This window comes from Nicotiana tabacum, chromosome 12 (genome assembly GCF_000715075.1).
Source record: "Nicotiana tabacum cultivar K326 chromosome 12, ASM71507v2, whole genome shotgun sequence".
NCBI classification, from domain to species: Eukaryota; Viridiplantae; Streptophyta; class Magnoliopsida; order Solanales; family Solanaceae; genus Nicotiana; species Nicotiana tabacum.
This window is the reverse complement of record NC_134091.1, coordinates 22,427,013-22,454,468: the sequence shown is the minus strand read 5'-3', so window position 1 is coordinate 22,454,468 and position 27,456 is coordinate 22,427,013. Positions and strand designations below refer to the sequence as shown.

Genomic DNA, 27,456 nt, shown 5'->3' with positions numbered 1-27,456 from the left:
ATTTACTAAACTGCTGCTGAAACATGAGTAGTTCTGGAAACAATTACAAGAAATTATACAACATGACACATGGTGGATTTCTGACGTTGCAGCAATCTATGTGCAAAACATGACATGCTTCTATAGAATAATGATATAAGAAAAACAGCAGTAATTCTTCCTTAAACTATGTGCTAGGATGATATATATGACAAGCAAATACCTCGTGTTCATTGTACAACTGGCAGTCTACCAGATAGATTAGAAAACTCAAATGATAACTTTAGGTACCTGATCAAACAACACCTTATACCATTCATGTTACAAAACTAGAAAGTGAGATCATAGAACCTCTCCTCGATCACCAGAAACAAAACAGTTTAGATGTTAATGCGAGTTGAAGTTGCAAATTGAGGCAAAATTTGACAGGCCGAAATATAAGCGCGAGAACAGATTGGTGAGAAGCAAAAAATTAATGTACCTGCATTATTGCCTGAGAGGCAAACCATAACAAGAAATAGATAGAATATGACAGTACACATAACTTAAGTCACTATGTTCTTTTATATCCGGAACAGAATATTACACTCCCTCAACATGAAGTCGAAAAGAAAAGGTTCAAAAAAGTGAAGAACAAAAAACTCAAGAAACTACAATAGAATAAGCTGGTCCCAACATCAATCATCAACCTCTTCCCTGATTTCCCTTACAAGTTCTTCCTTGTACTCTTCAAATGAACCAGGGAACTTTTCAACAGTTCCATTCTCAACTACCCAAATTTCACTTCTTTCTTCATCGTCACAAACCCTTGATATGAGCCTCGAGTCATGACTGACTAACACAACTCCACCTGTGAATTCATCAAGTGCATCTGCTAAAGCATCAATACTCTGCATATCCAAATGGTTTGTTGGCTCATCCAATAGCAAGATGTGAGGCTTCGACATGGAAATGGATGTAAATACAACTCTAGCCTTTTGTCCTCCAGACAACTTTAAAATGGGGGTAAGATGGTTATGGCTGGGAAGTCCGAATTTTCCTAGCTTTGCACGAACAGCTTCTTGCTTACTAGGTCCCTCCTGATCTGGGTGAAGACGGAGCAGGTACTGGACAGGTGTTTCATCCATTGTGAGAAGATCAACAAAATGCTGTGAGTACCGCCCAATCCTCAACTTTTGACTCCTGCGGACTTCACCTTCTGTAGGAACTAAATCACCTGCCAAGAGGTTAAGCAAGGTCGATTTGCCTGCTCCATTGGGCCCGACAATAGCAACTCGGGTTCCCATATCAATTCCAACATCAACATCAGAGAGCCTAAAGTCTGGTCGATTAGGGTAACTGAAGCTGACCTCAATTAGCTGAAGAAGAGGAGGTGTCAGTTCAGTAGGCTCAGGGAAGTGGAACTCTACGGTGTAGTCCCTCCACTTCTGAGGGGCTTCAGGTGGAGTTTCATCTTCATCAACTCTATCCTTGCCCTTTTTCTTTGATTCTTTGGCGGCTACAAATTTGGCTCGATCTTTTACCTTCTCCTGTTGTGCTCGATTTCCAGATCTCTTGGCAGCTTTTAGCTGCTTATCATAAATCTCAAACTTCTTGTTCATCTCTTTGCGACGTTGTTCATATCCACTTTCAAAACCATCAAAGTTACCCCGATAGAAGTGCAGTTTCAAGTCATGGAGATGAATAATCTCGTTGCAAACAGTGTTCAGAAAGTCTCGATCATGTGAAACAACAACCAGAGTTTTCTTCCATCTGCACAGGTACTCCTCTAACCATAGTACAGCCCGAAGGTCAAGATGATTAGTAGGTTCATCCAACAGCAATAGAGTAGGCTGAACAAAAAGAGCCCGTGCTAGAGAAATTCTCATCCTCCAACCACCACTAAAAGACCGGGTAGCACGACCCTGCATTTCCTTGGTGAAACCAAGTCCAGCAAGAATTTTCGATGCTTGGGCCTCAGCAGCATCTGATCCCATCAGCTGCAACCTTTCGTACAGTTCAGATAGTTTTTCTCCAACATCATCATTCCCATCAGCATCATCTTCATTCTCACCAACAGATGCAGCAGCATTCTGTAAAGATGCAGCCTCTTCTCGGAGCTTGATGAGTTCCTCGTTAGCTGAAACAATGGCTTCAAGGGCTGTCCTATCATCACCAACTATCTCTTGTTCAACCAAGAGTACATCAATGTTTTTTGGTACAGGAATCTTCCTCCAAGCAAGGAGCTTTAGTAGAGTGGACTTGCCCATTCCATTGGGACCAACTAAACCATATCTCTTTCCATGAGATATCTTTACTGATGTGTTCTTTAAAAGTTCTTTGCCACGAGCTGCTACAGAGAAATTCTCTATAGTTATATCCTTGACATTTGCATCAGCATCATCTTGACCTTCAAGAACAGACGCCCTGCTACCGATAACAACAGTAAAAGCATCATGATCATCCTTAAGAGCCTCCTTTTTGGCCACCTCAGCTGCCTGAAAAGCAAGCACGTCCTTCTTTTCGCGTTTCTTCAGCTCTTTATGACTTATGGTGGTATCGAGTGGACCTGTTTCATTCCTTTTATGCCTTCTCAGTTCTTCCTCTTCTTCAGGGAGATGCTCTTCTTCCTCATTATCAGAAGGAGGAAGATCAATACCATCAGTGTAAGCTGACGCTTTTGGAGCTGCTTTAGGCTTGGCCTTATTAGCACCAATTACTGAAGATCCTTTGCTGGTCTTCTCAGGTTTCTGGTCCATGCTGGCAAGCATGGCAGAGACAGAAAGCTTTTCCTTTTTCCCTTCTTTGGAGCCATCTTTGCTGCTTCCCTTAGCCTTCCCACTTACACCAGCCTCGTCTGTTTTTTTCTTCCCCATTGTATTTAAAATCTGTTGTAACCAAAGAGAGCAATTAGAAAATGTGAACAAATAGATAGTCAGTACACCAGTCAGCTCAGCCAACTGACCATGAAACAACAAATCCAGAATAGTAATGAAGAGGCTTCGCATAAAAGACTGCTATTTTTAGTGCTCTTTCTATCGATTGATTAGAAATGCTTGGATTCAATTTTTAATTAAACATTAGGACCATTGCATAGCTCAGCTCAGATAACAGGAATCAACAATTATCCTTAAAGCACTTTCATACCAAGAACTGAAAACCCAGAAATCAGATCTTTTTCTTTTTATTAAAAAAAAGTAACCAATTTCTGGGCTTATCCTGTTCTATATTTGCCCAACTCATAGTTCTCTATTCAGCAGCTAAAAATACCAATATTATTATAAATATCTCATCTTTTGTAACTTTTCAAAGGAAAATCTACCAGAAAGCAATATTTACTCGTATTTCGGGAATAATAAAAACTCATTTTAATAGCGCTATTCATAAGTAATTTTTCAACTTGTTGAGACAGAATCTAATAGTTCAACAAAAATTATCAGTAACACTCAAACACAGATTATAGCATATGCCTTTATTCATACAGCGAATCGAAATCCATATCACTGAAATCCTAATTTACAAAGTGGAATTAATAAGATTCGGTTTTAAAAAGTTAAAAACTGTAAAACGGGGATGTATACATAACAGAGAATAACAAACTTACGAATTCGAATTCGCAGGAAAAGGGGATATCGCCGCCGAGGAGTTCGCCGGAGATATAAACAAAGGTCGCAGACTTTAGAGAGAGTGGTGAAAGATTCACAAAATCCTAAATAACAAGGAATTAATCGGTTAATTTTTTAAAAAAAGATTCCTAAACTTAAAAGGAGTTCAAAGTGCTGAAAGTTTCGTACACTAATTTTTTTCCGTGTTACGAATCAAAAATTAAAAACTCTTAAACCTAAAAGGAATTAAAAGTACTCAAAAGTCTTAACTAAATTACATAAGTTTTTTAAACAATCAATTGGTTAAAAAACACTTCACGAAAGCTGTGGTTTTTCTTTGTTATTACTTTGCTTCTGCAAATTTATTATGATATTATATAGGTCAAATAAGAAAAAATTTAATATATAAAATGTAGTTTATTTTGAATTTTTAAATATTAAAAAAATAATTAAATGACTATTCACATTCCTAAATATTAAAAAAATAATAAAAATGATCATTTTGTCTAATATGAAATCTATTTCTAAATGGTAAAAAAGACGAATAATATTTAACTAAGAAATTTCGTATTTTTAATATAACTACTCTTATAGTACGCGCATTGTACATGTAGCTTATCTAAATGAATAAAAAGTTTATAAAAAGTAGGTTTGATTTATTAAAAAAAAGTTGAAGTTCCTAAAATTAAGAAATATGGATTCCATATAGCAAGTAAAGGGATGGAATCGCTACTTTCCTCGATCATCAATCAATACATTTAAAAAAAATCATTTGTCAATATAAAAATATCGAGAGAGGTTAAAGAAAATCAAAAGATCATTTTTAAACAAAATATTTGTCCAAAAGTATTTTTTTTGGGGGGGGGGGGGGGGAGGAGGAGTGTTAATTCTATATTTTTTTTAAAAACAAATCATGGCAGGAAAAGTTGATTAAAATAACAAAATATATCAATTTCCTTATATCTAAATTACAAATCAAAATAATGTTATTTGTGGTAAAAACACAAAAATAAATGATAGAATAAACTTTCACATAAAAAGAAATATGTAAGAAGTTATAAACTTAACAGTATCTTAAATTACTTAAACTTCCTTATATTTATTGCTCCTTCCTTTGTCCTTCACCCGAATTTTGCTCTATCACTATTGGTACTCAAGATTAGGGGTGTACTGTCATGACCCCATTTCGCTTGTATGACATCGTGATGACACCTAATCTCTAATATCAGGTAAGCCTAACAATTTGCGGAATATATGATCAATAAATTGAACTCCAATCTCAACACATGATATATAAATATAAAACTGCAAATCTATAATTTACAAACTCCCAAAATCCGGTGAAAATAAGTCACAAGTTTCTAAGATCAAATACTAAGTGTCTCTATCAGAGTCTAAAGAAAGATAAGGAATACAACATAGTAAGGATAGAGGGGGACTCCGAGATCTGCGGACGCTGGCAGATATACCTAGAAGTCTTCACGCACGGTCCGGCTCACCGGTATCTGGTCTGGTGGGAAGAACCTGGATCTGCACAAAAAGATGTGCAGAGTTTAGTATGAGTACGCCACAACGGTACCCAGTAAGTACCAAGTCTAACCTCGGTAGAGTAGTGACGAGGTCAGGTCAGGGCCCTACTGGGTTAAAAGAAAAGTGAGGCAGAGGATATAATAATATTTTGAAATGACTGAGAATTTAAACAATAAGAAATTTTAGAAAATATCAGCACAATAAATAGAGGTACACAGTAGGGGCACTCCCGAGGTACCGCCTTGTAGTCCCAAATATAAAGATACAGTACAGGGGAATCTCCCAAGGAACCGCCTCGTAGTCCCAAAGTAAATATGCAGTACATGGGGATCTCCCGAGTACACGGCTCGTAGTCCCAAAGTAAATATGCAGTACAGGGGATCTCTCGAGTAAATGCCTCGTAGTCCCAAAGTAAATATGCAGTACATGGGGATCTCCCGAGAAATATCCTCGTAGTCCCAAAGTAAATATGCAGTACAAGGGATCTCCCGAGGAACCGCCTCGTAGTCCCAAAGTAAATATGCAGCAGGTAATCGAAGGGAAACCCAATTTTCCAGCAAGAATCTTACAGTTAAATATTTAATTCAAATCAAGAAAAGTAGGAAATTCAACTAAGCATGTTGTACAAATTGCAAGTAAGAGTTAAGGCATGTAGACATGCGATGCTAGACTAAACATGATCACTACATATGCTAAGGCAACTGAGTTTATGTATTTTAAAAGATGACAAATCACCAAGAACCGAATTTTTCATAATCAGCCCGTGTACGCACTCGTCACCCCGCGTACACGGCGCTCACATATCACAAATTGTTACAACAGTACCAAATCCTAAGGGGATTTCCCCCACACAAGCTTAGACAAGTCACTTACCTCAAATGTCGCTCAATCAATCGGCAAGAATGCCCTTCCCTCGATTTTTCGATTCCGAATGGCCCAAATCTAGCCAAAAGCAATTTCATAACATGAATAAAATTACAAGAAACTAATTTAAATTATAAAACTACGACTTTAGCAAAAAATCGAAATTTCGGCCTAAAAGGTCGACCCGGGCCCTCGCCTTGGAATCAGGTAAAAGTCACAAAATACAAACACCCACTCTACCACGAGTTCACCCATACCATTTTTACCAAAATCCGACACCAAATCATCACTCAAACTTCCAATCAACTCTCCAAATCCCTAACCTCAAACTCCCAATTTTCACCTTAAATACACACTAACTAGGTGAAAAAATCAATGGAGAAGTAAGATTATTGATAAAAAATAAACACAAGGGACTTACCTCAAGAAAACCCTCGAAAATGTTCTAAAAAATCTCCAAGACCCGAGCTCAAAATGTCTAAAATGAGCAAAAATCCCGAACCCTTGAATTAATATAGTTTGTCCAGGACTTCCGCTTCTACGGATCACTTGACCGCATTTGCAGTCCCGCTTTTGCGGAAAATGCATCGCTTCTGAGTTTAACCATTGGAGCTGGGCCTCCGCTTCTGCGGTATTCTCCCTCGCATCTGCGCAACTGCAGGTGCGGAACTCACCATCGCACCTACGCACCTTCCACATCTGCGCCCATCTTCTCACTTCTACGGAGCTATGACCGCATCTACGGACTCAGCTGGACAGTCCCAATTCCGCTTCTGCGGTGTCGCACCCGCGGCCCAAAATGCGCAGGTGCGATTGCACCAGACACAGCAAAGCTTCAGCTATGCTCAAAGTTCAATTTTTTATCCGTTAACCATCCGAAATCCACCTGAGGGCCCCGGGTCCTCAATCAAACATACCAACGAAGTCCTAAAACATCACACGAACTTAGTCGAGCCTTTAAATCACATCTAACAATGCTAAAAACATGAATTACGCATCGATTCAAGCCTAGTGAACTTCAAGGTTTCAAACTTCTACATCCGACGCCAAAACCTATCAAATCAAGTCTGATTGACCTCAAATTTTGCACACAAGTCATAATTGACATTATGGACCTACTCCAACTTTCGGAATCGGAATCCGGCCTTGATATCAAAAAGTCCACTCCCGGTCAAACTTCTCAAAAATCATCATTTTTCCAACTTTCGCCGATTAGCGCTAAAATGACCTACAGACCTCCAATTCAACATCCGAACACGCTCCTAAGAACAAAATCACCCTACGAAACTATAGGAACCGTCAAAACTCCATTCCGGAGTTGTCTTCACATAGTTCGAACTACGATAAATTCCTATGACTTAAACCTCCATTTTAGGGACTATGTGTCTCATTTCACTCCGAAACCAAAAACAAATCCTCCCCGCAAGTTACATAACTACTAACCGAAGTAGAGGGAGAAATAAATAGGGGTTCATGGCTAATTCTCTCAAAACAACCGGCCGGATCATTGCATCCTCCCCCTCTTAAAACATACATGCGTCCTCGAACGAGTATAGAGACATACCTGAAGTGGTGAAAAGATGAGGATAACTGTTGCGCATATCCTGCTCGATCTCCCAAGTTGCCTCCTTGACTGGATGACCCCTCCACTGAACTTTCACTGAAGCAATGTTCTTCGACCTCAACTTTCGAACCTGCCTGTCCAAAATGGCCACTGGCTCCTCCACATAAGATAGGTCCTTGTCCAACTGGACTGAGATGAAGTCTAACACATGAGACGGATCGTCGTGATACTTCCGGAGCATGGAAACATGAAATAATGGATGAACTGCAGAGAGACTAGGTGGTAGTGCAAGTCTGTAAGCCACCTCTCCAACCCTCTCAAGGATCTCAAAAGGTCCGATATACCTAGGGCTTAACTTACCCTTCTTTCCGAACCTCATAACACCCTTCATGGGCGAAACCCGGAGCAAGACCCGCTCCCCAACCATGAATGCAACGTCGCGAACCTTTCGATCTTCATAACTCTTCTGCCTGGACTGGGCTGTACGAAGTCGATCCTAAATCAATTTAACTTTTTCTAAGGCATCTTGAACCAAGTCTGTACCCAATAGCCTAGCCTCACCCGCTCGAACCAACCCATTGGAGACCGGCACTGTCTACCATACAAAGCCTCATACAGCACCATCTGAATGATCGACTGATAACTATTGTTGTAGGCAAACTCCGCAAGTGGTAAGAACTGATCCCAAGCACCCCCAAAATCAATCACACACGCACGAAGCATATCCTCCAATATCTGAATAGTGCGCTCCGATTGTCCGTCCGTCTGAGGGTGAAATGATGTACTCAACTCCACACGAGTATCCAACTCACGTTGTACGGCTCTCCAGAACCGTGATGTAAACTACATTCCCCGGTCAGAGATGATAGATACTGGTACGCCATGAAGCCTAACAATCTTGCTGATGTAAACCTGAACCAGCTGATCCGAAGAGTAAGTAGTAATCACAGGAAAAAAAATGAGCTGACTTGGTCAATCTATCCACAATCACCCAAACTGCATCGAACTTCCTCTGAGTCTGTGGGAGCCCAACAATGAAATCTATAATGATTCGCTCCCATTTCCACTCTAGAATCTCTAACTTCTGAAGAAATTCACCCGGTCGTTGATGCTCATACTTCACCTGCTGACAATTTAGGCAACAAGCTATATATTCCACTATATCCTTCTTCATCCGCCTCCACCAATAGTGCTGCCTCTAATCCTGATACATCTTCGCGGCACCTGGGTGAATGGAATACCCGAACTGTGAGCCTCCTGGAGAATCAACTCACGCAAACCATCTATAGTAGGCACACATAGCCTGCCCTGCATCCGTAACACACCGTCATCTCCAATAGTGACTTCCTTGGCATCACCGTGATTAACCGTGTCCTTAAGGACAAGAAAATGTGGGACATCATACTGACACTCCCTGATGCGATCATAAAGAGAAGACTGAGAAACCACATAAGCCAAAACTCTACTCAGCTCGGAAACATCCAATCTGACAAACTGGTTGGCCAAGGCCTGAACATCCAAGGCTAAAGGCCTCTCTACTACTGGTAGATATGCTAAACTTCCCAAACTCTTTGCCTTTCGACTCAAGGCATCGACCATCACATTGGCCTTCCCGGGATGATAGAGAATGGTGATGTCATAATCCTTAAGCAACTCTAACCATCTCCGCTGCCGCAAGTTATGATCCTTCTGTTTAAACAGATGTTGTAGACTCCGGTGATCGGTGAAAACCTCACAAGGAACACTATACACATAGTGCCGCCAGATCTTCAAGGCATGAACAATAGTCGCTAACTCGAGGTCATGGACATGATAATTCTTCTCATACACCTTCAACTGTCTGGACGCGTAGGCAATCACCCTACCGTCCTGCATCAACACCGCGCCGAGACCAATGCGCGACGCATCACAATACACCGTGTAGGACCCCAATCCTGTAGGCAACACTAATACTGGGGCTGTAGTCAAAGCAATCTTGAGCTTTTGAAAGCTCTCCTCACACTCCTCGGTCCACCTGAATGGAGCAACCTTTTGGTTCAATCTGGTCATAGGTGATGCAATAGACGAGAAACCCTCCACAAATCGACGGTAATACCCTGCCAAGCCAAGAAAACTCCGGATCTCCATAGCTGAGGACGGTCTGGGCCAATTCTGCACTGCTTCAATCTTCTTCGGGTCTACCTTGATCCCTTCACTCGATACTGCATGACCCAAAAATGCCATTGAATCTAGCCAGAACTCACACTTCGAAAATTTGCATACAACTTCTTCTCCCTCAAGGTCTGAAGCCCAGTCCTCAGGTGCTGCTCATGATCCTCCCGACTCCGGGAGTACACCAGAATGTCGTCAATAAACACAATGATGAAAGAATTAAGATAGGGTTGAAACACATTGTTCATCAAGTGCATGAATACTGTTGGGGTGTTTGTCAGCCCAAAAGACATCACAAGGAACTCGTAATGACCATACCAAGTCCTGAAAGCAGTCTTCGGGATATCTGGCTCCCGAATCTTTAACTGATGATAGCCTGAACGCAAGTCGATCTTAGAGAACACTCTGGCACCATGAAGCTGATCAAATAGGTCATCAATACGTGGCAAGGGATACCTGTTCTTCACTATAACCTTGTTCAACTGGCAATAATCAATACACATTCGCATAGAACCATCCTTCTTCTTCACAAATAAGATAGGAGCGCCCCATGGCGACACACTGGGCCGAATGAAGCCCTTATCGAGCAACTCTTGCAACTGTTCCTTTAACTCCTTCAACTCTGCTGGGGCCATACGATAAGGTGGAATAGAAATGGGCTGAGTGCCCGGTAACAAATCAATGCCAAAGTCGATATCTCTATCGGGCGGCATGCCCGGAAGATCTGCTGGAAATATGTCTGCAAAATCCCTCACTATCCGAACTGACTCGACAGTATGAGTATCAACACTAACATCTCTCACATAGGCCAGATACGCATCACACTCCTTCTCAACCATTCGTTGAGCTTTAAGAAATGAAACAACCATGCTAAGAACATGATCCAAGGTACCTCTCCACTATAGTCGCGGTAGACCTGGCATAGCCAACGTCACCGTCTTGGAATGACAATCAAGGATAGTGTGATGGGGTGACAATTAGTCCATGCCCAAAATAACATCGAAATCCACCATACTAAGCAATAATAAATTGGCTCTGGTCTCAAAACCACTAAGAACAATCAAACACGACCGATACACATAGTCAACAATAATGGAATCACCCACATGTGTAGATACATAAACAGGTGAACTCAGAGAATCATGGGATATACCCAAATACGAAGCAAAATAATATGACACATAGGAATAAGTGGAGCCTGAATCAAATAAGACTGATGCATCTCTATGACAGACTAGAACAGTACATGTGATAACCGAATTCGATGCAACTGTCTCTGTCCTAGCATGAAAGGCATAATATCTGGCCTGGCCTCCCCCTTTAGGGCGACCTCTACCTGTCCGACCTCCACCTCTAGCTGGCTGTGCAGGTGGGGTGGTAGCTGGTGCTGTAATCATAGCCTAAGGACCCAGCGGATCACGCAGTGCCTGAGAAATCTATGGAGGTGCACCCCTCATTGAATCTATGGCAATCCCTCACCAAATGACGAATATCGCCATACTTAAAACAAGCTCTCGGAGGACGTGGCTACTGTGACTGGCTCGGGCTTGATCGACTGGACTAACCACTGGAAGCACCTCATACAGAAGGCACACTAGACACTGACAGTGCATAATAAGGATCCTGGGGCCTAGTAGTGGCCGAAGCACCGTTGGCGGCTGGAAGTGCTGAATGAACAGGGCGACCCATATAACCTCTTCCCTGAAGAGCTGTAGCTGGGGCACGAGTACCACTGTAAGTGCCAGACTCTCTAGATGTTTTGGCCTCTCTCTCCTCTCTATCCCGAGTCAACATACCCTCCAACCTCCTAGCAATCCCTACTACATGCTGGTACGTAATATCCATCTCCAACTCGTGGTCTATGCTCAATCTGATACTAGGGTTGAGCCCTTCAATGAACCGACTAATCCGCTCTCGAACAGTAGCGACCAGGGCTAGTGCATTCCTGGCCAAATCACTGAATCAGACCACAAACTCTGATACGGTCATAGCACCCTGACGCAAATGCTTAAACTCCATGCACCAAACATCCCTAAGAATCTGGGGAAAATATTCCCTCAGGAACATATCTGAGAACTGGGTCCAGGTGAGTGAAGCTGCCTCAGCCGGACTATCAAACTCGTATGCACGCCACCACTGGTAGGCTAATCCACTAAGCTGGAATGTAGTGAAAGAGACCCCACTAGTCTTCGCAACACCCATAGTACGGAGGATATGGTGGCACTCTTCAAGAAAACTCTGGGCATCCTCTGATGCCAAGCCACTGAAAGTAGGTGGGTGGTACTTTTGTACCTCTCGAGCCTAAGCTGCTCTGCCTCAGAAGATGCTGCTCTGACCTCGGGCTGAACTGGAGCTACTGACTGTATCAATATGATCTCTGGATCCTGGTCTACTTGAACTCGCTGCTCTGGGGTACCGATAATGGGAGTCTGTGCTCCTTCCTCAGCCTGAGATGTGACAGGAGCAAGAGGTATCAATCCTGCCTGAGCCAAGGTGCTGAACATGCTCAGAAACTGGGCTAAAGTCTCCTAAAAATCTGGTGTAGTAACAGGCGTCTCGGGTGCTTGTCCTCCAACTGGAGCTACTGGTGGCTCCTCTATAGTAGCTCGTGTGGGTGCTCTGGCTGCACCACGTGGACGTCCTCGGCCTCTACCCTGGCCCTGACCTCTCGCGGCTATAGCAGGGGCGCGAGTATCTGATCGTCTGATCCAGCTGTACATGTCCTCACCATCTGTGAGTGAATAGAAAGACAAAAGTTTAGAGTCCGAAGTCAAAATCTTGCACGATAAGGAATCAAAGAAAGTGAAAGTTTTCCTAACAGTTCCATAGCCTCCCGAATATAAGTACAGACGTATCCGTACCGATCCGCGAGACTTTACTAAACCTGCTTGTGACTCATAACACCTATGAACCTAGTGCTCTGATACCAACTTGTCATGACCCTATTTTTCCCTCCGTAGGACGTCGTGATGACACCTAGTCTCTAATACTAGGTAAGCCTAACAATTTGCGGAATATATGATCAATAAATTGAACTCCAATCTCAACACATGATATATAAATATAAAACTGCAAATCCATGATTTACAAACTCCCAAAATTCGGTGGAAACAAGTCACAAGCTTCTGAGAGCAAATACTAAGTGTCTCTATCAGAGTCTAAAGAAAGATAAGGAATACAACATAGTAAGGATAGAGAGGGACTCCGAGGTCTGCGGACGCTGGCAGATATACCTAGAAGTCTCCACGCACAGACCGGCTCACTGGTATTTGGTATGGTGGGAAGAACCTGGATCTGCACAAAAAGATGTGCTGAGTGTAGTATGAGTACGCCACAACGGTACCCAGTAAGTGCCAAGACTAACCTCAGTAGAGTAGTGATGAGGTCAGGTCAGGGCCCTACTGGTTTAAAAGAAAAGTAAGGCAAAGGATATAATAATATTTTGAAATGACTAAGAATTTAAACAATAAGAAATTTTAGAAACTATCAGCACAATAAATAGAGGTACACAACAGGGGCACTCCCGAGGTACCGCCTCGTAGTCCCAAATGTAAATATGCAGTACAGGGGAGTCTCCCGAGGAACCGCCTCGTAGTCCCAAAGTAAATATGCAGTACATGGGGATCTCCCGAGTAAATGCCTCGTAGTCCCAAAGTAAATATGCAGTACATGGGGATCCCCCGAGAAATCTCCTCGTAGTCCCAAAGTAAATATGCAGTACAGGGGGATCTCCCGAGGAACCGCCTCGTACGTAGTCCCAAAGTAAATATGCAGCAGGTAATCGAAGGGAAACATAATTTTTCAGCAAGAATCGTACGGTTAAAGATTTAATTCAAATCAAGGAAAGTAGGAAATTCTGCTAAGCATGTTGCACAAATTGCAAGTAAGAGTTAAGGCACGTAGACATGCGATGCTAGAGTAAACATGATCACTACATATGCTAAGGTAACTCACTTAATGTATTTTACTAGATGACAAATCAACAATAACCAAATTTCCCATAATCAGCTCGTGTACGCTCTCTTCACCTTGTGTACACGACGCTCACATATCACAAATTGTTACAACAGTACCAAATCCTAAGGGGATTTTCCCCTCCCCCCTCCCCCCCACAAGGTTAGACAAGTCACTTACCTCAAATGTCGCTCAATCAATTGGTAAGAATGCCTTTCCCTCAATTTTCCGACTCCGAATGGCCCAAATCTAGCCAAAAGCAAATTCCTAACATGAATAAAATGACAAGAAACTAATTTAAATAATGAAACTACGACTTTAGCAAAGAATCAAAATTTCGGCCTAAAAAGTCGACTCGGGCCCATGTCTCGGAATCGGATAAAAGTCACAAAATACGAACACCCACTCGACCACGAGTTCACCCATACCATTTTTACCAAAATCCGACACCAAATCGTCACTCAAATCCCCAATCAACTCTCCAAATCCCTAACCTCAAACTCTCAATTTTCACCTTAAATACAAACTAACTAGGTGGAAAAACTAATGGGGGAAAAATTATTGATTAAAAATAAACACAAGGGACTTACCTCAAGAAATCCCTCAAAAATGCTCTCAAAAATCTCCAAGTTGTCTTAATGAGCAAAAATCCTGAACCCTTGAATTAATAGAGTATGTCCATGACTTCCTCTTCTGCGGATCACTTGACCGCATTTGTGGTCCCGCTTTTGTGAAAAATGCAACGCTTCTGAGGTTAACCACTGGAGCTGGGCCTCTGCTTCTGCGGTCTTCTCCCTCGCATCTGCGCAACCGCAGGTGCGGAACTCACCATCGCACCTACGCACCATCCGCATTTGTGCCCATCTTCTCGCTTCTGCGGGGCCATGACCGCATCTGCGGGCTCAACTGGAGAGTCCCAATTCCGCTTCTGCGACTCGAAGGCTGCTTCTGTAGTGATACACTTGCATCCCAAAATGCACAGGTGCGATTGAACCAGACACAGCAAAGCTTCAGCTATGCTCAAAGTCTAAATTTTGATCCGTTAACCATCTGGAATCCACCCGAGGCCCCCGAGACCTCAACCAAACATACCAACAAGTCCTAAAACATCACACAAACTTAGTCGAGCCTTTAAATCACATCAGACAATGCTAAAAAAATGAATTACACATCAATTTAAGCCTAGTGAACTTCAAGGTTTCAAACTTCTACATCCGACACCGAAACCTATCAAATCAAGTCCGATTGACCTCAAATTTTGCACACAAGTCATAATGGACATTATGGATCTACTCCAACTTTTGGAATCGGAATCCGACCTTGATATCAAAAAGTCCACTCCCGGTCAAACTTCTCAAAAATCATCATTTTTCCAACTTTCGCCATTTAGCGCTAAAATGACCTACGAACCTCCAATTCAACATCTGAACACGCTCCTAAGACCAAAATCACCCTACGGAGCTATAGAAACCATCAAAACTCCATTCTGGAGTCATCTTCACACAGTTCAAACTACGGTCAAATCCTATGACTTAAACCTCCAGTTTAGGGACTATGTGTCCCATTTCACTCCGAAACCAAAAACAAATCCTCTCGGCAAGTTATATAACTACTAGCTGAAGTAGAGGGAGAAATAAATAGGGGTTCATGTCTAATTCTCTCAAAATGATTGGTCGGGTCATTATATATACAAATAAAACCGACAAACCGCACCAACCTGGCAATTTGAGTCAAACCGAGAAAAAAAACCCGACTATGGTTTGGTTTGATTTTGTTTGGTGTTGGAAAAATAAACCCGTCAATATTTGGTTTGGTTTGGTTTTAACTATAAAAGTCAAACTGTAACGACCTGGCCGGTCGTTTTGAATATTATAACCCTTTTCTCATATTTACTGCTCAATTTATGCTTTACAGTTATTTTATGACTTACCGGGTTAGTTGGTTCGGGTCCGCTGAGTAAAATAAGACACTTAGTCTCATAATTGAAAGCTAAAGTTAGAAAAGTTGACAAGATGTTGATTTATGTGTAAATGACCTCAGATTTGAATTCTGATGATTTCACTAGCTCTGTATGGTAACTTTGGACTTAGGAGCGTGTCCGTAGTGGAATTAGGCTTGAAATGGCGAAAGCTAAATTTTTGGAAAGTTTGACCGGGGGTTGACTTTTTGATATCAAGGTCAGAATCCGATTCTTGAAATTTGAATAGGTCTGTTATGTCATTTATGACTTGTGTGCAAAATGTGAAGTTAATCGGACGTGATTTGATAGGTTCTGACGTTGTTTGTAGAAATGGAAAGTTTCAAAGTTCATTAGGCTTGAATTGGGGTATGATTCGTGCTTTTAGTGTTGTTTGATGTTATTGAAAGTCTCGACTAAGTTCGTATGATATTTTAGGACTTGTTGGTGTATTTGGTTGAAGTCCCGAGGGCCTCGCAGAAGCGGATCAAATTTGGACTTAGAACAATTGAAACATGCTGCTGCCTACTGATGCAATCACATCTACGGAATTTGGCTCGCAGAAGCGAGCTTGGCAAGCGCAGATGTGGGTAGGAGGTTGTGAGGCAGTGGTCGCAGGTGCGAGGGAATTTCCGCACTTGCGTGATCATAGATGCGGACGGATGGGCGCAGAAGCGCAAGCTCCGTAGAAGCGGACTGAGCCTTGCAAATGCGAGCCCACAGAAGCGGCTTCGAGCACGCAGAAGCGGAGGCAGTGGAGGCCTTAGCAAACTGCAGAAGCGGGTGGTTTCTCGCACCTGTGAGACCGCAGAAGCAGCTAAGTGAGTCTCAGGTGCGGAACCCATGGACAATATACATTTCGAAGGGATTCTTAGTTTTTGCCATTTTTGGACTTTCAAGCACGGTTTTTGGAGCGATTTTCAGAGAGAATTCACGGAAAACTTGAGGTAAGTCACTTGTGATCATTTCTACTCCATAATATTGAATTATCATCGAATAATCCGACTAGATTACGTGTTTTTGAGGTATAAATCGGGGATTTGAACCTAGGGATTTAAAAATAAGATTTGAGAATTTGGAAGCCGAGTTGTTGTCAGAATTTAGTAAAATTGGTATGGTTGGACTCGTGGTTGAATGGACTTTCGGATTTTGTAACTTTTGTCGGGTACCGAGACGTGGGTCCCATAGGCAATTTTTGAGTTAAATTTCGAATTTTATTGGAAAATTAGTATTTTCTTATGGAATTAATTCTAATAATTTGTATTAACTGAATCGAATTAATTGTGGCTAGATACGAGGCTTTCAGAGACCAATTTGCGAGGCAATGACATATCGTAGTAAGAAATTACGCCATTTGAGGTAAGTGACATTTCTAAACTTGGTTCTGAGGGTATAAATCACTGAATTTCATGTTGTATGAATTGTTTCGAGATGACGCACATGCTAGGTGATGGGCGTGTGGGCGTGCATCATGAAAATTTTGACTTAAATTGATTCCATGGAGTTGCATAATTTAATAAATGTCATTATCCGCATATCCTCTACGTGTTAGAGAAATTGAGCTGAGACTTATATTAAAGATCCTGATTTGGCTACGCGCCGTTATATTTTGGGACCCACATGGGTCGTATTGCTGTTGAATTATTTGTTTAAATTTATAATTTTTTACTCAGTCACATCTATCACTTGCATATCATATCTCAGTCTCAGTTTTCATTCATTGATACTTCATATCATCATGTCAGGTTGATTCTTCATGTTATTGAGATCCTGAGAGACTGGAGATTCTGAGTGATAGTTATGTTTATTTATTTATGCCTGGATCTGGCTATTATAGCGCTTGGACTGAAGGAGCCCCTCCGGAGTTTGCACCCCCACAGTGTGCATAGTTGATATATATATATATATATATATATATATATATATATATATATATATATATATATATATATATATATATATATATATCTGAGATGGATCTTCCCTGGGTATGGATCTTGCCATAGATATATATTGAGGGATGGATCTTCCCTGGGCATGGATCTTGGCCGAAGCATTTATATTGAGGGATGGATTTTCCCTAGAAAGGTTAACCGGATGTTGACTTATATGTGAACGACCTCATATTTGAATTTTGATAATTTTAATATCTCCGTATGGTGATTTTGGATTTAGGAGCGTGTCCGGAAAATTATTTGGAGGTCCGTAGCACGATTAGGCTTGAAATGGCGAAAATTGAATTTTTGGGGAGTTTGATTGGGGGTTGACTTTTTGATATCGAGGTCGAATCCGATTATGGAAATTTGAATAGGTCCGTTATGTCATTTATGAATTATGTGCAAAATTTGAATAGGTCCCGGGGTCCTCGGGTGAGTTTCAGATGGTTACGGGATCGAATTCGGACTTAGAAGAAAAATCTGAAAGTTTCTGCCATCTGATGCAATCTCACCTGCGGAAATTGGCTCGCAGGTGTGAGCTCGCAGAAGCGAGCTTGGCAAGCACAGATGCGGACAGGGGGTTGTGAGGCAGTGGTCGCATGTGCGAGGGAATTTTCGCACCTGCGTGATCGCAGATGCAGATGGATGGGTGCAGAAGCGAGTTCTCCACAGAAGCGGAGCGAGCCTCGCAAATGCGAGCCCGCAGAAGCGGCTCCAGTGGAGGCCTTGGAAAACCGTAAAAGCGGTTGATTTCTCGCACCTTTGAGACCGCAGAAGTGACTAATTGAGTCACAGGTGCGGAACCCCTGGACAATATACATTTCGAGGGGGTTTCGAGTTTTGCTTTTTTTGGACCTTCAAGCACGGTTTTTGGGGAGATTTTCAGAGAGAATTCAAGGAAAACTTGAGGTAAGTCACTTGTGATCATTTCTACTTCATAATATTGAATTATCATCGAATAATCCGACTAAATTACGTGTTTTGGAGGTGTAAATTGGGGATTTGAACCTATGGATTTGAAAATAAGATTGGAGGATTTGGAGGTCTAGTTGATGTCAGAATTTAGTAAAATTGGTATGGTTAGACTCGTGATTGAATGGGCTTTCGGATTTTATAACTTTAGTCGGGTACCGAGATGTGGGCCCCATGGGCAATGTTTGAGTTAAATTTCGGATTTTATTGAAAAACTAGTATTTTCTTATGGAATTAATTCCAATAATTTGTATTGATTGAATCAAATTAATTGTGGCTAGATACAAGGCTTTGGGAGACCAATTAGCAAGGCAAGGGCATAGCGGAGTAAGAAATTATTCCATTTGAGGTAAGTAACAGTTCTAAACTTGGTTCTGAGGGTATGAATTCCCGAATTGGTGTTATATAAATTGTTTGGAGGTGACACACACGATAAATGATGATTGTGTGGACGTGCACCGTTGAAATTGTGACTTGAATAAATTCTGTGAAGTTGTAAAAATTAAAGAATCTTGTTATTATCTGAATGTTATTCCACGTGAGAAATTGAGCTGAGGCTCTTAATAAAGATCATGTTTAGGCTACGTGCCGATATTTTGGGACCCATGGGGTAATGTTGTTGTTAAATTAAACGTTTTAAAAATGTACATTTTATACTCAGTCATATTCATCCATTGTGTGGATATTTATGGATCGAGTTGCGCGTCGCAGCAGACTATACTGGCTTTATATATATTATTATTATATGGATCAAGGTGCGCGCCGCAGCAGGCCTTATAGGATTTATTATTATTATGGGATCGGACTGCATGCCATAGTAGGCCATATCAGTTTTATATAGCGCTTGGGCTGAAGGAGCCCCTCCGGAGTCTGTACACACCCCCAGTGAGCGTAGATGATAAATATTCGGGATGGACTTCCTAGGGCATGGACTTGCCTTACTTAATTATATTGTGATGCATTTTCCCTGGACATGGATCTTGTCTGTAAGATTTACATTAGGGGATAAATTACCCCACGGCTGGATTGGCCTTATACGGTACTGAATGACTGAGTGTCAGTCGATGTGTATATATATACGGGTTGGAATTCCCCTGAGCTGAATTGGCCATAAAAAGTACCGAGTGACCGAATGATTTGTGACCAGTATTTATATGAGGTCTTTCTACTGAGATGCCATATTCCCCATATCATGCAGTATTGATCTATATCACTTGTACTGAGTTTAACTGTTGAACTTGAAAGCATGCCTATATTTTTGTACCATTATTTATACTGGACTGTACCTGTGGAGCTCGTCACTACTTTTAGCCTAGAGGTTAGTCTTGTTACTTATTGAGTTGGTTGTACTCATACTACACTCTGCACCTCGTGTACAGATCCAGGTGCTCCCGGATACGGCGGCTGCTAGATTTCAGAGTATTTTGTGTTGGGGACTATCAAGGTAGTTGCTTGATGTCTGCAGACTTGATTCCCTTCCTGTTTAGTTATTATATTGTTCTATATTTTCAGACAGTGATTTTATTAGTTAGACTTTATATTCATTTAGATGCTCATGTACTCAGTGACACTGGGTTTTGGGAGTGATTATATCTGTATTGTGAGATTTCTTCCATTGAATTTAAATATTATGTTTTTCAAACTTAAAAGATAAGGTGGTTTATTGAGATTGTCGGCTTGCCTAGTATTGAGATAGGCGTCATCACGGTATGTGAGATTTTTGGTCGTGACAAGTTGGTATCAGAGCCTAGGTTAAATAGGTCTCACGAGTGGTGAGCTGGTTTAGTAGAGTCTTACGGATCAGTGCGAAGACGTCTGCACTTATCTTCGAGAGGCTGCCGAACCCTTAGGAAAATTTAACGTTCTTGCATTCTATCGTGCGAATGTGTTGATTCAGGGAACTAATTTCTATTATTCTATTCTCTCACAGATGGTGAGGACACATACTACCAGATCAGACGGTCAGCCACCACTGCCACCAGTTAGGGTCACGAGAGACCAGGGCCGTGGTAGAGGCCGGTGTCGAGGTAGAGGTCGAGGTATAGCTCGTGCAGCAGTTGGAGCAGCACCCGTAGTACCACCAGTTGCTCCAGCTCAGGAGCAGATTTCGGATACAGTTGAGCCGGCAGGACCAGCTCAGGCACCAGTTATGCCCATTGTGATTCCAGGCCTTCAGTAGGCTCTGGCCCAGATACTGATAGTTTGCACTGGCCTTGCTCAGGTGGTTTCGGCTCAGGCCTCACCTACCAATTCTTAGGCCGGGGGAGGTACTCATACCCCTATTACCCGTACTCCTGATCAGGCAGTGCAGGGTCTTCAAATACCGTGGGAAAGTGCTAGAGGATGAGTTAGAGGATGCTGAGGGATTTCTGGATAAGTGCCAGCGGATGCTTCAGACAACGGGTATTCTGGAGACCAGTGGGGTCTCGTTCACTACTTTTCAATTTTCTGGAGCTGCCTTCAGTTGGTGGGAGGCTTATGAGAGGTGCAGGCTGATTGGTTCAGTACCACTTATATGGCAAGAGTTCTCCGTTCTCTTTTTGGAGAAGTTTGTGTCGCAGTATCGTAGAGACGAGATGCGCACACAGTTTTAGTAGTTACGTCAGGATGACATGTCTGTGATACAATACGAGATGAGTTTTTCTGAGTTATCTCATCACGCAGTTTGGTTGGTTCCCATTGATAGGGAGAGGATTAGGTGGTTCATTGATGGCCTCACATATCAGCTGCGATTACTTATGACTAGGGAGATGGTATCTGGTGCTACCTTTGATGAGGTAGTTGACATTGCTCAGCAGATAGAGATGGTCCATAGCCAGGAACGTGGAGAGAGGGAGGCCAAGAGGCCTCGTGGACTCGGTGGTTTCAGTGGTGTCCCATTAGGGGGTTAGTTTTACCGCGGTAGGGGTCATTTTTATAGACACGCCAGACGAGTCATCCAGTTCACCATGGTGTATCATCCAGCCACGGTTCATACTATTCACATCAAGGGCATCCATCTCTCGGTGCCCTTCCAGCCCAGAGTACGCCCCATGCTCCTTCAGTTTAGGGATCATCCGTACCAAGTTCTTCTGGTAGTTATTCTGGTTCTCGAGGTTCGCCACAAAACTTGCCACCATTCTTCGAGAGGGAGTGCTATGAGTGTGGAGAGCTGGGTCATGTGAGGAAAGTTTGTCCCTGCCTTACTCGTGGTCCAGTTCAGCAGAGGAGTCAGGCTACTACTTCTGCACTAGTTGCTCCACCACCCGCCCAACCAGCTCAGGGTGGGGCTCACTCAGCTAGGGGTCGCCCAAGAGGGGAATGCCGATCAGGTGGCGGTCAAGCCCGATTCTATGATTTTCTTGCCAGGCCAGATGCTGTTGCTTCAGATGCAGTAATCATATGTATTGTTTCAGTGTGCCACAGGAAGGCTTCTATATTATTTGACCCTGGTTCCACTTATTCATATGTATCATCATATTTTGCTCATTATCTGGATATGCCCCGTGAGTCTTTAGTTTCACCTGTTTGTGTATCTACGCCGGTGAGTGATATTATTACTGTGGACCGTGTGTATCGGTCGTGTGCGGTAACTATTGGGGAACTGGAGAGTAGAGTTGATCTTTTATTACTCGGTATAGTTGATTTCGATGTAATTCTAGGTATGGATTGTTGTCTCAATGTCATGCTATTCTGGACTGTCACACAAAAACCGTGACGTTGACGATGCCGCGGTTGCCAAAGGTTGAATGAAGAGGTTCTCTAGATTATGTTCCTAGCAGTGTAATTTCTTATTTGAAGGCCCAACGTATGGTTGGGAAGGGATGTTTGTCATATTTGGCCTTTGTGAGAAATATTGATGTAGGTACTCCTCCTATTGATTCAATACCGGTAGTGCAAGAATTTCCTGATGTATTTCCTGTAGATCTGCCGGGTATGCCACCCGACAGGGATATTGATTTCGGTGTTGACTTGGTGCCGGTCACTCAGCCCATTTATTTTCCTCTGTATCGTATGGCACCAGCTGAGTTGAAAGAATTGAAAGAGCAACTTCAGGAACTCCTTGATAAGAGGTTTATTAGGCCTAATGTGTTACCTTGGGGTGCACCGGTTCTATTTGTGAAAAAGAAAGATGGTACTATGTGGATGTGCATCGATTACAGGTAGCTGAAAAAAGTTACAGTCAATAATAAATATCCTTTGCCGCGTATTGATGATTTATTTGACCAGTTTCAGGGAGCGAGGGTGTTCTCCAAAATTGACTTGAGATCTGGGTATCACCAGTTGAAAATTCAGGATTTGGATATTCTAAAGACGACATTCAGGACTCGTTATGGCCACTATGAATTTCTCGTGATGTCTTTTGGGCTGACCAATGCCCATCAACATTTTATGCACTTGATGAATAGTGTATTTCATCCATATCTTGATTTATTTCTGATAGTATTTATTGATGATATCTTGGTGTACTCACGTAGCCAGGAGGAGCATGCACAACACTTGGGTATTATATTACAAAGACTGAGAGAGGAGATGCTTTATGCCAAATTCTCTAAGTGTGAGTTCTGGCTTAGTTCGGTGGAATTCTTGGGACATATAGTGTCCAGTGAAGGAATTAAGGTGGATCCGAAGAAAATAGAGGCAGTTCAAAGTTGGCTAAGGCCATCTTCAGCTACTGAGATTCGGAGTTTTCTCGGCTTGGGCGGTTATTATCGTCGCTTTGTGGAGGGTTTCTCGTCTATTGCATCGCCTTTGACTAAATTGACCCAGAAAGGTACTGCGTTCAGGTGGTCGGATGAGTGTGAAGAGAGCTTTCAGAAGCTCAAGACAACTTTGACTACAACCCCAGTATTGGTGTTGTTAGCGGTCTGCTATGTGATACACCGGGTATTGGTCTCGACGCATTGTGATTCAAGACGGTAGGGTGATTGCCTATGCGTCCAGACAGTTAAAGGTACATGAGAAGAATTATCCGGTCCACGACCTTGAGTTAGCAACTATTGTTCATGCCTTGAAGATTTGGCGGCATTATTTATACGATGTCTATTATGAGGTCTACACCAATCACAGGAGTCTACAATATTTGTTTAAATAGAAGGATCTTAACTTGCGGTAGCGGAGGTGGTTGGAGTTGCTTAAGGATTATGATATCACCATTCTCTATCATCCCGGAAAGACCAATGTAGTGGCCGATGCCTTGAGTCGTAAGGCAGAGAGTTTGGGCAGCTTAGCATACTTACTAGTAGAAGAGAGGCCTTTAGCCTTGGATGTTCAGGCCTTGGCCAACCAGTTTGTTAGATTGGATGTTTCAGAGCCGAATCGAGTTTTGGCGTGTGTGGTTTCTTAGTCTTCTCTCTATGACCGTATCAGAGAACATCAGTATGATGACCCTCATCTGCTTGTTCTTAAGGACACGATTCAACACAGTGATGCCAAGTAAGTCACTATTGAGGATGATGGCGTATTACGGATACAGGGTAGGCTATATGTGCCTAATGTAGATGGTTTGTGTGAGTTGATTCTCCAGGAGGCTCACAGTTCGTGGTACTCCATTCATCCAGGTGCCGCGAAGATGTATCATGATTTGAGGCAGCACTATTGGTGGAGGCGAATGAAGAAAGATATAGTTGGCTTTGTCGCTCAGTGTTTAAATTGTCAACAGGTAAAGCACGAGCATCAAAGACCGGGCGGATTACTTTAGAGACTTGAAATTCCAGAGTGGAAGTGGGAGCGTATTACCATGGACTTTGTAGTTGGACTCCCACGGACCTTGAGGAAGTTTGATGCTGTTTGGGTGATTGTAGACCAGTTGACCAAATCCGCGCATTTTATTCCAGTTGGTACTAATTATTCTTCGGAGCGGTTGGCTGAGATTTATATCCGCGAGATTGTTCGCCTACACGGTGTGTCAGTGTCCATCATTTCAGATCGAGGCACACAGTTTACATCACAGTTTTGGAGAGTAGTGCAGCGGGAATTGGGAACACAGGTTCAGTTGAGTACAACATTTCACCCTCAGACGGATGAACAGTCCGAGCACATTATTCAGATATTAGAGGATATGCTAGGCGCTTGTGTCATTGATTTTGGGGGTTCTTGGGATCAATTTATGTCACTCACGAAGTTTGCTTACAATAACATCTACCAATCAAGCATTCAGATGGCTCCGTATGAGGCTTTATATGGGAGACGATATCGGTCTCCGGTGGGTTGGTTTGAACTGGGTGAGGCTAGGCTATTGGGTACAGACTTGGTTCAGGATGCTTTGGAGAAGGTTAAAGTGATTTAGGAACGGCTTCACACGGCGCAGTCTAGACAGAAGAGTTATACCGACAGGAAGGTACGTGATGTTGCTTACATGGTTGGGGAGAAGGTTCTGCTCAAGATTTCACCCATGAAGGGTGTGTTGAGGTTTGGGAAGAAGGGCAAGTTGAGCCCTCGGTATATTGGGCCTTTTGAGATACTTAAGAAGATTGGAGAGGTGGCTTATGAACTTGCTTTGCCACCTAGTCTATCAGGTGTTCATCCAGTGTTCCATGTATCCATGCTCCGAAAGTATGTCAGGGATCCATCTCATATTTTGGATTTCAGTACGATACGACTCGATGGTAATTTGACTTATGATGTGGAGCCGATGGCTATTTTCGACCGGCAGGTTCGAAAGCTGAGGTCAAAGAACATAGCATCAGTGAAGGTACAGTGGAGAGGCTAGCCAGCCGGAGAAGCTACTTGGGAAATTGAGCAGGAGATGCGGAGAAAATATCCACACCTATTTGAGACTCCAGGTATGATTCCAAACCCGTTCGAGGACGAACATTTGTTTAAGAGGGGGAGAATGTAATGACCTGGCCAGTAATTTTCAGTCTTATAAACCCATTCTCCCATTTACTTCTCAAGTTATGCTTTACAATTATTTTATGACTTACTTACCAGGTTAGTTGGTTCGGGTCCGGAATGATTTCGGATTGAAATGAGACACTTAGTCTCATAATTGAAAACTTAGGTTGGAAAAGTTGACCGGACATTGACTTATATGTAAACGACTTTGGATTTGCATTTTGATGATTTCAATAGCTCCGTATGGTGATTTTGGACTTAGGAGCGTGCCCAGAAAATTATTTGGAGGTCCGTAGCGGAATTAGGCTTGAAATGGCAAAAATTGAATTTTTGGAGAGTTTCACTGGGGGGTTGACTTTTTGATATCGAGGTCAAAATCTGATTTTGGAAATTTGAATAGTTCCGTTATGTCATTTATGACTTGTGTATAAAATTTGAGGTCAATCGGACGTGAATTGATAGGCTCCGGCGTTGTTTTGTAGAAATTGGAAGTTTCAAAGTTCATTAGGCTTGAATTGGGGTATGATTCGTGGTTTCAACGTTGTTTGATGTGATTTGAGTGCTCGACAAAATTTTTATGATGTTTTAGGACTTGTTTGTATTTTTGGTTGAGGTCCCGGGGGCCTCGGGTGAGTTTCAGATGGTTAACGGATCGAATTCAGACATAGAAAAAAAATCTGAAAGTTTCTACCATCTGATGCAATCGCACCTGCGGAAATTGGTTTGAAGGTGCGAGTTCGTAGAAGCGAGCATGGCAAGCGCAGATGAGGATAGGGGGTTATGAGTCAGTGGTCACAGGTGCGAGGGAATTTCCGCACCTGCATGATCGCAGATGCGGACGGATGGGCGCAAAAGCGAGTTCTCCGCAGAAGCGGAGCTAGCCCGCAGAAGTGGCTCCTAGCATGCAGAAGAGGCTCCAGTGGATGCCTTGGAAAACCTCAAAAGAGGTTGATTTCTCGCACCTGCGAGACCGCAGAAGCGACTAAGTGAGTCGCAGGTGCGGAACCCCTAGACAATATACATTTCGAAGGGGTTCCGAGTTTTGCTATTTTTGGACCTTCAAGCACGGCTTTTGGGGAGATTTTTAAAGAGAATTCAAGGGAAACTTGAGATAAGTCACTTGTGATCATTTCTACTTCATAATATTGAATTATCATCGAATAATCCGACTAGATTACGTGTTTTTGAGGTGTAAATCTAGGATTTGAACCTACGGATTTGAAAATAAGATTGGAGGATTTGGAGGTCGAGTTGATGTCGGAATTTAAAAAAATTGGTATGGTTGGACTCGTGGTTTAATGGGCTTTCGAATTTTATAACTTTTGTCGGGTTATGAGAAGTGGTCCCCACGGGCCATTTTTGAGTTAAATTTTGGAATTTATTGAAAAATTAGTATTTTCTTATGGAATTAATTCCAATAATTTGTATTGACTGAATTGAATTAATTTTGGCTAGATACGAGGCTTTAGGAGACCAATTCACGAGGCAAGGGCATAGAGGAGTAAGAAATTACGCGGTTTAAGGTAAGTAACACTTCTAAACTTAGTTCTGAGGGTATGAATTCCCGAATTAGTGTTATATAAATTGTGTGGAGGTGACGCACACGATAGTTGACGAGCGTGTGGACATGCACCATTGAAATTATGACTTGAATAAATTCTGTGAAGTTTTAAGAATTAAAGAATCATGTTATTATCTGAATGTTTTTCCACGTGTTAGAGAAATTCGGCTGAGGCTCTTAATAAAGATCATGTTTAGGCTACGTGCTGATATTTTGGGACACATGGGGTCATGTTGCTGTTAAATTAAACGTTTTTAAAATGTACATTTTATACTCAGTCATATTCATCCATTATGAGGATATTTATGGATTGAGTTGCACGCCACAACAGGACATATTGGCTTTATATAGCGCTTGGGCTGAAGGAACCCCTCCGGAGTCTGTACATACCCCCAGTGAGCGTAGATGATTATATATTCGGGATGGACTTCCCAGGGCATGAACTTGCCTTACTTATTTATATTGTGATGCATTTTCCCTAGACATGGATCTTGTCGGTAACATTTACATTGGGGATAAATTACCCCATGGGTGGATTGGCCTTATACGGTATTGAATGACTGACTATCAGTCGATGTGTATATATA

At 42.3% G+C, this 27,456-nt stretch overlaps 1 protein-coding gene across 1 annotated transcript; it reads right to left on the bottom strand.

Moving 5' to 3' along the window:
* Positions 1-440: 440 nt before the first annotated feature.
* LOC107773299 (ABC transporter F family member 4-like) lies at positions 441-3,886 on the bottom strand. The gene is made up of 2 exons (XM_016592734.2): positions 3,563-3,886; positions 441-2,846 (listed from the first exon to the last, which is right to left on the bottom strand). Exon 2 carries the CDS (start codon positions 2,832-2,834, stop codon positions 657-659), a length of 2,178 nt encoding a protein of 725 aa, XP_016448220.2. The 5' UTR covers positions 2,835-2,846; positions 3,563-3,886; the 3' UTR covers positions 441-656.
* Between the last annotated feature and the right edge of the window lie 23,570 nt (positions 3,887-27,456).

What these genes read in the sequence shown, in the direction of transcription:
- LOC107773299 (XM_016592734.2), bottom strand. Translation starts at nt 2,834, where the DNA reads ATGGGGAAGAAAAAAACAGACGAGGCTGGTGTAAGTGGGAAGGCTAAG.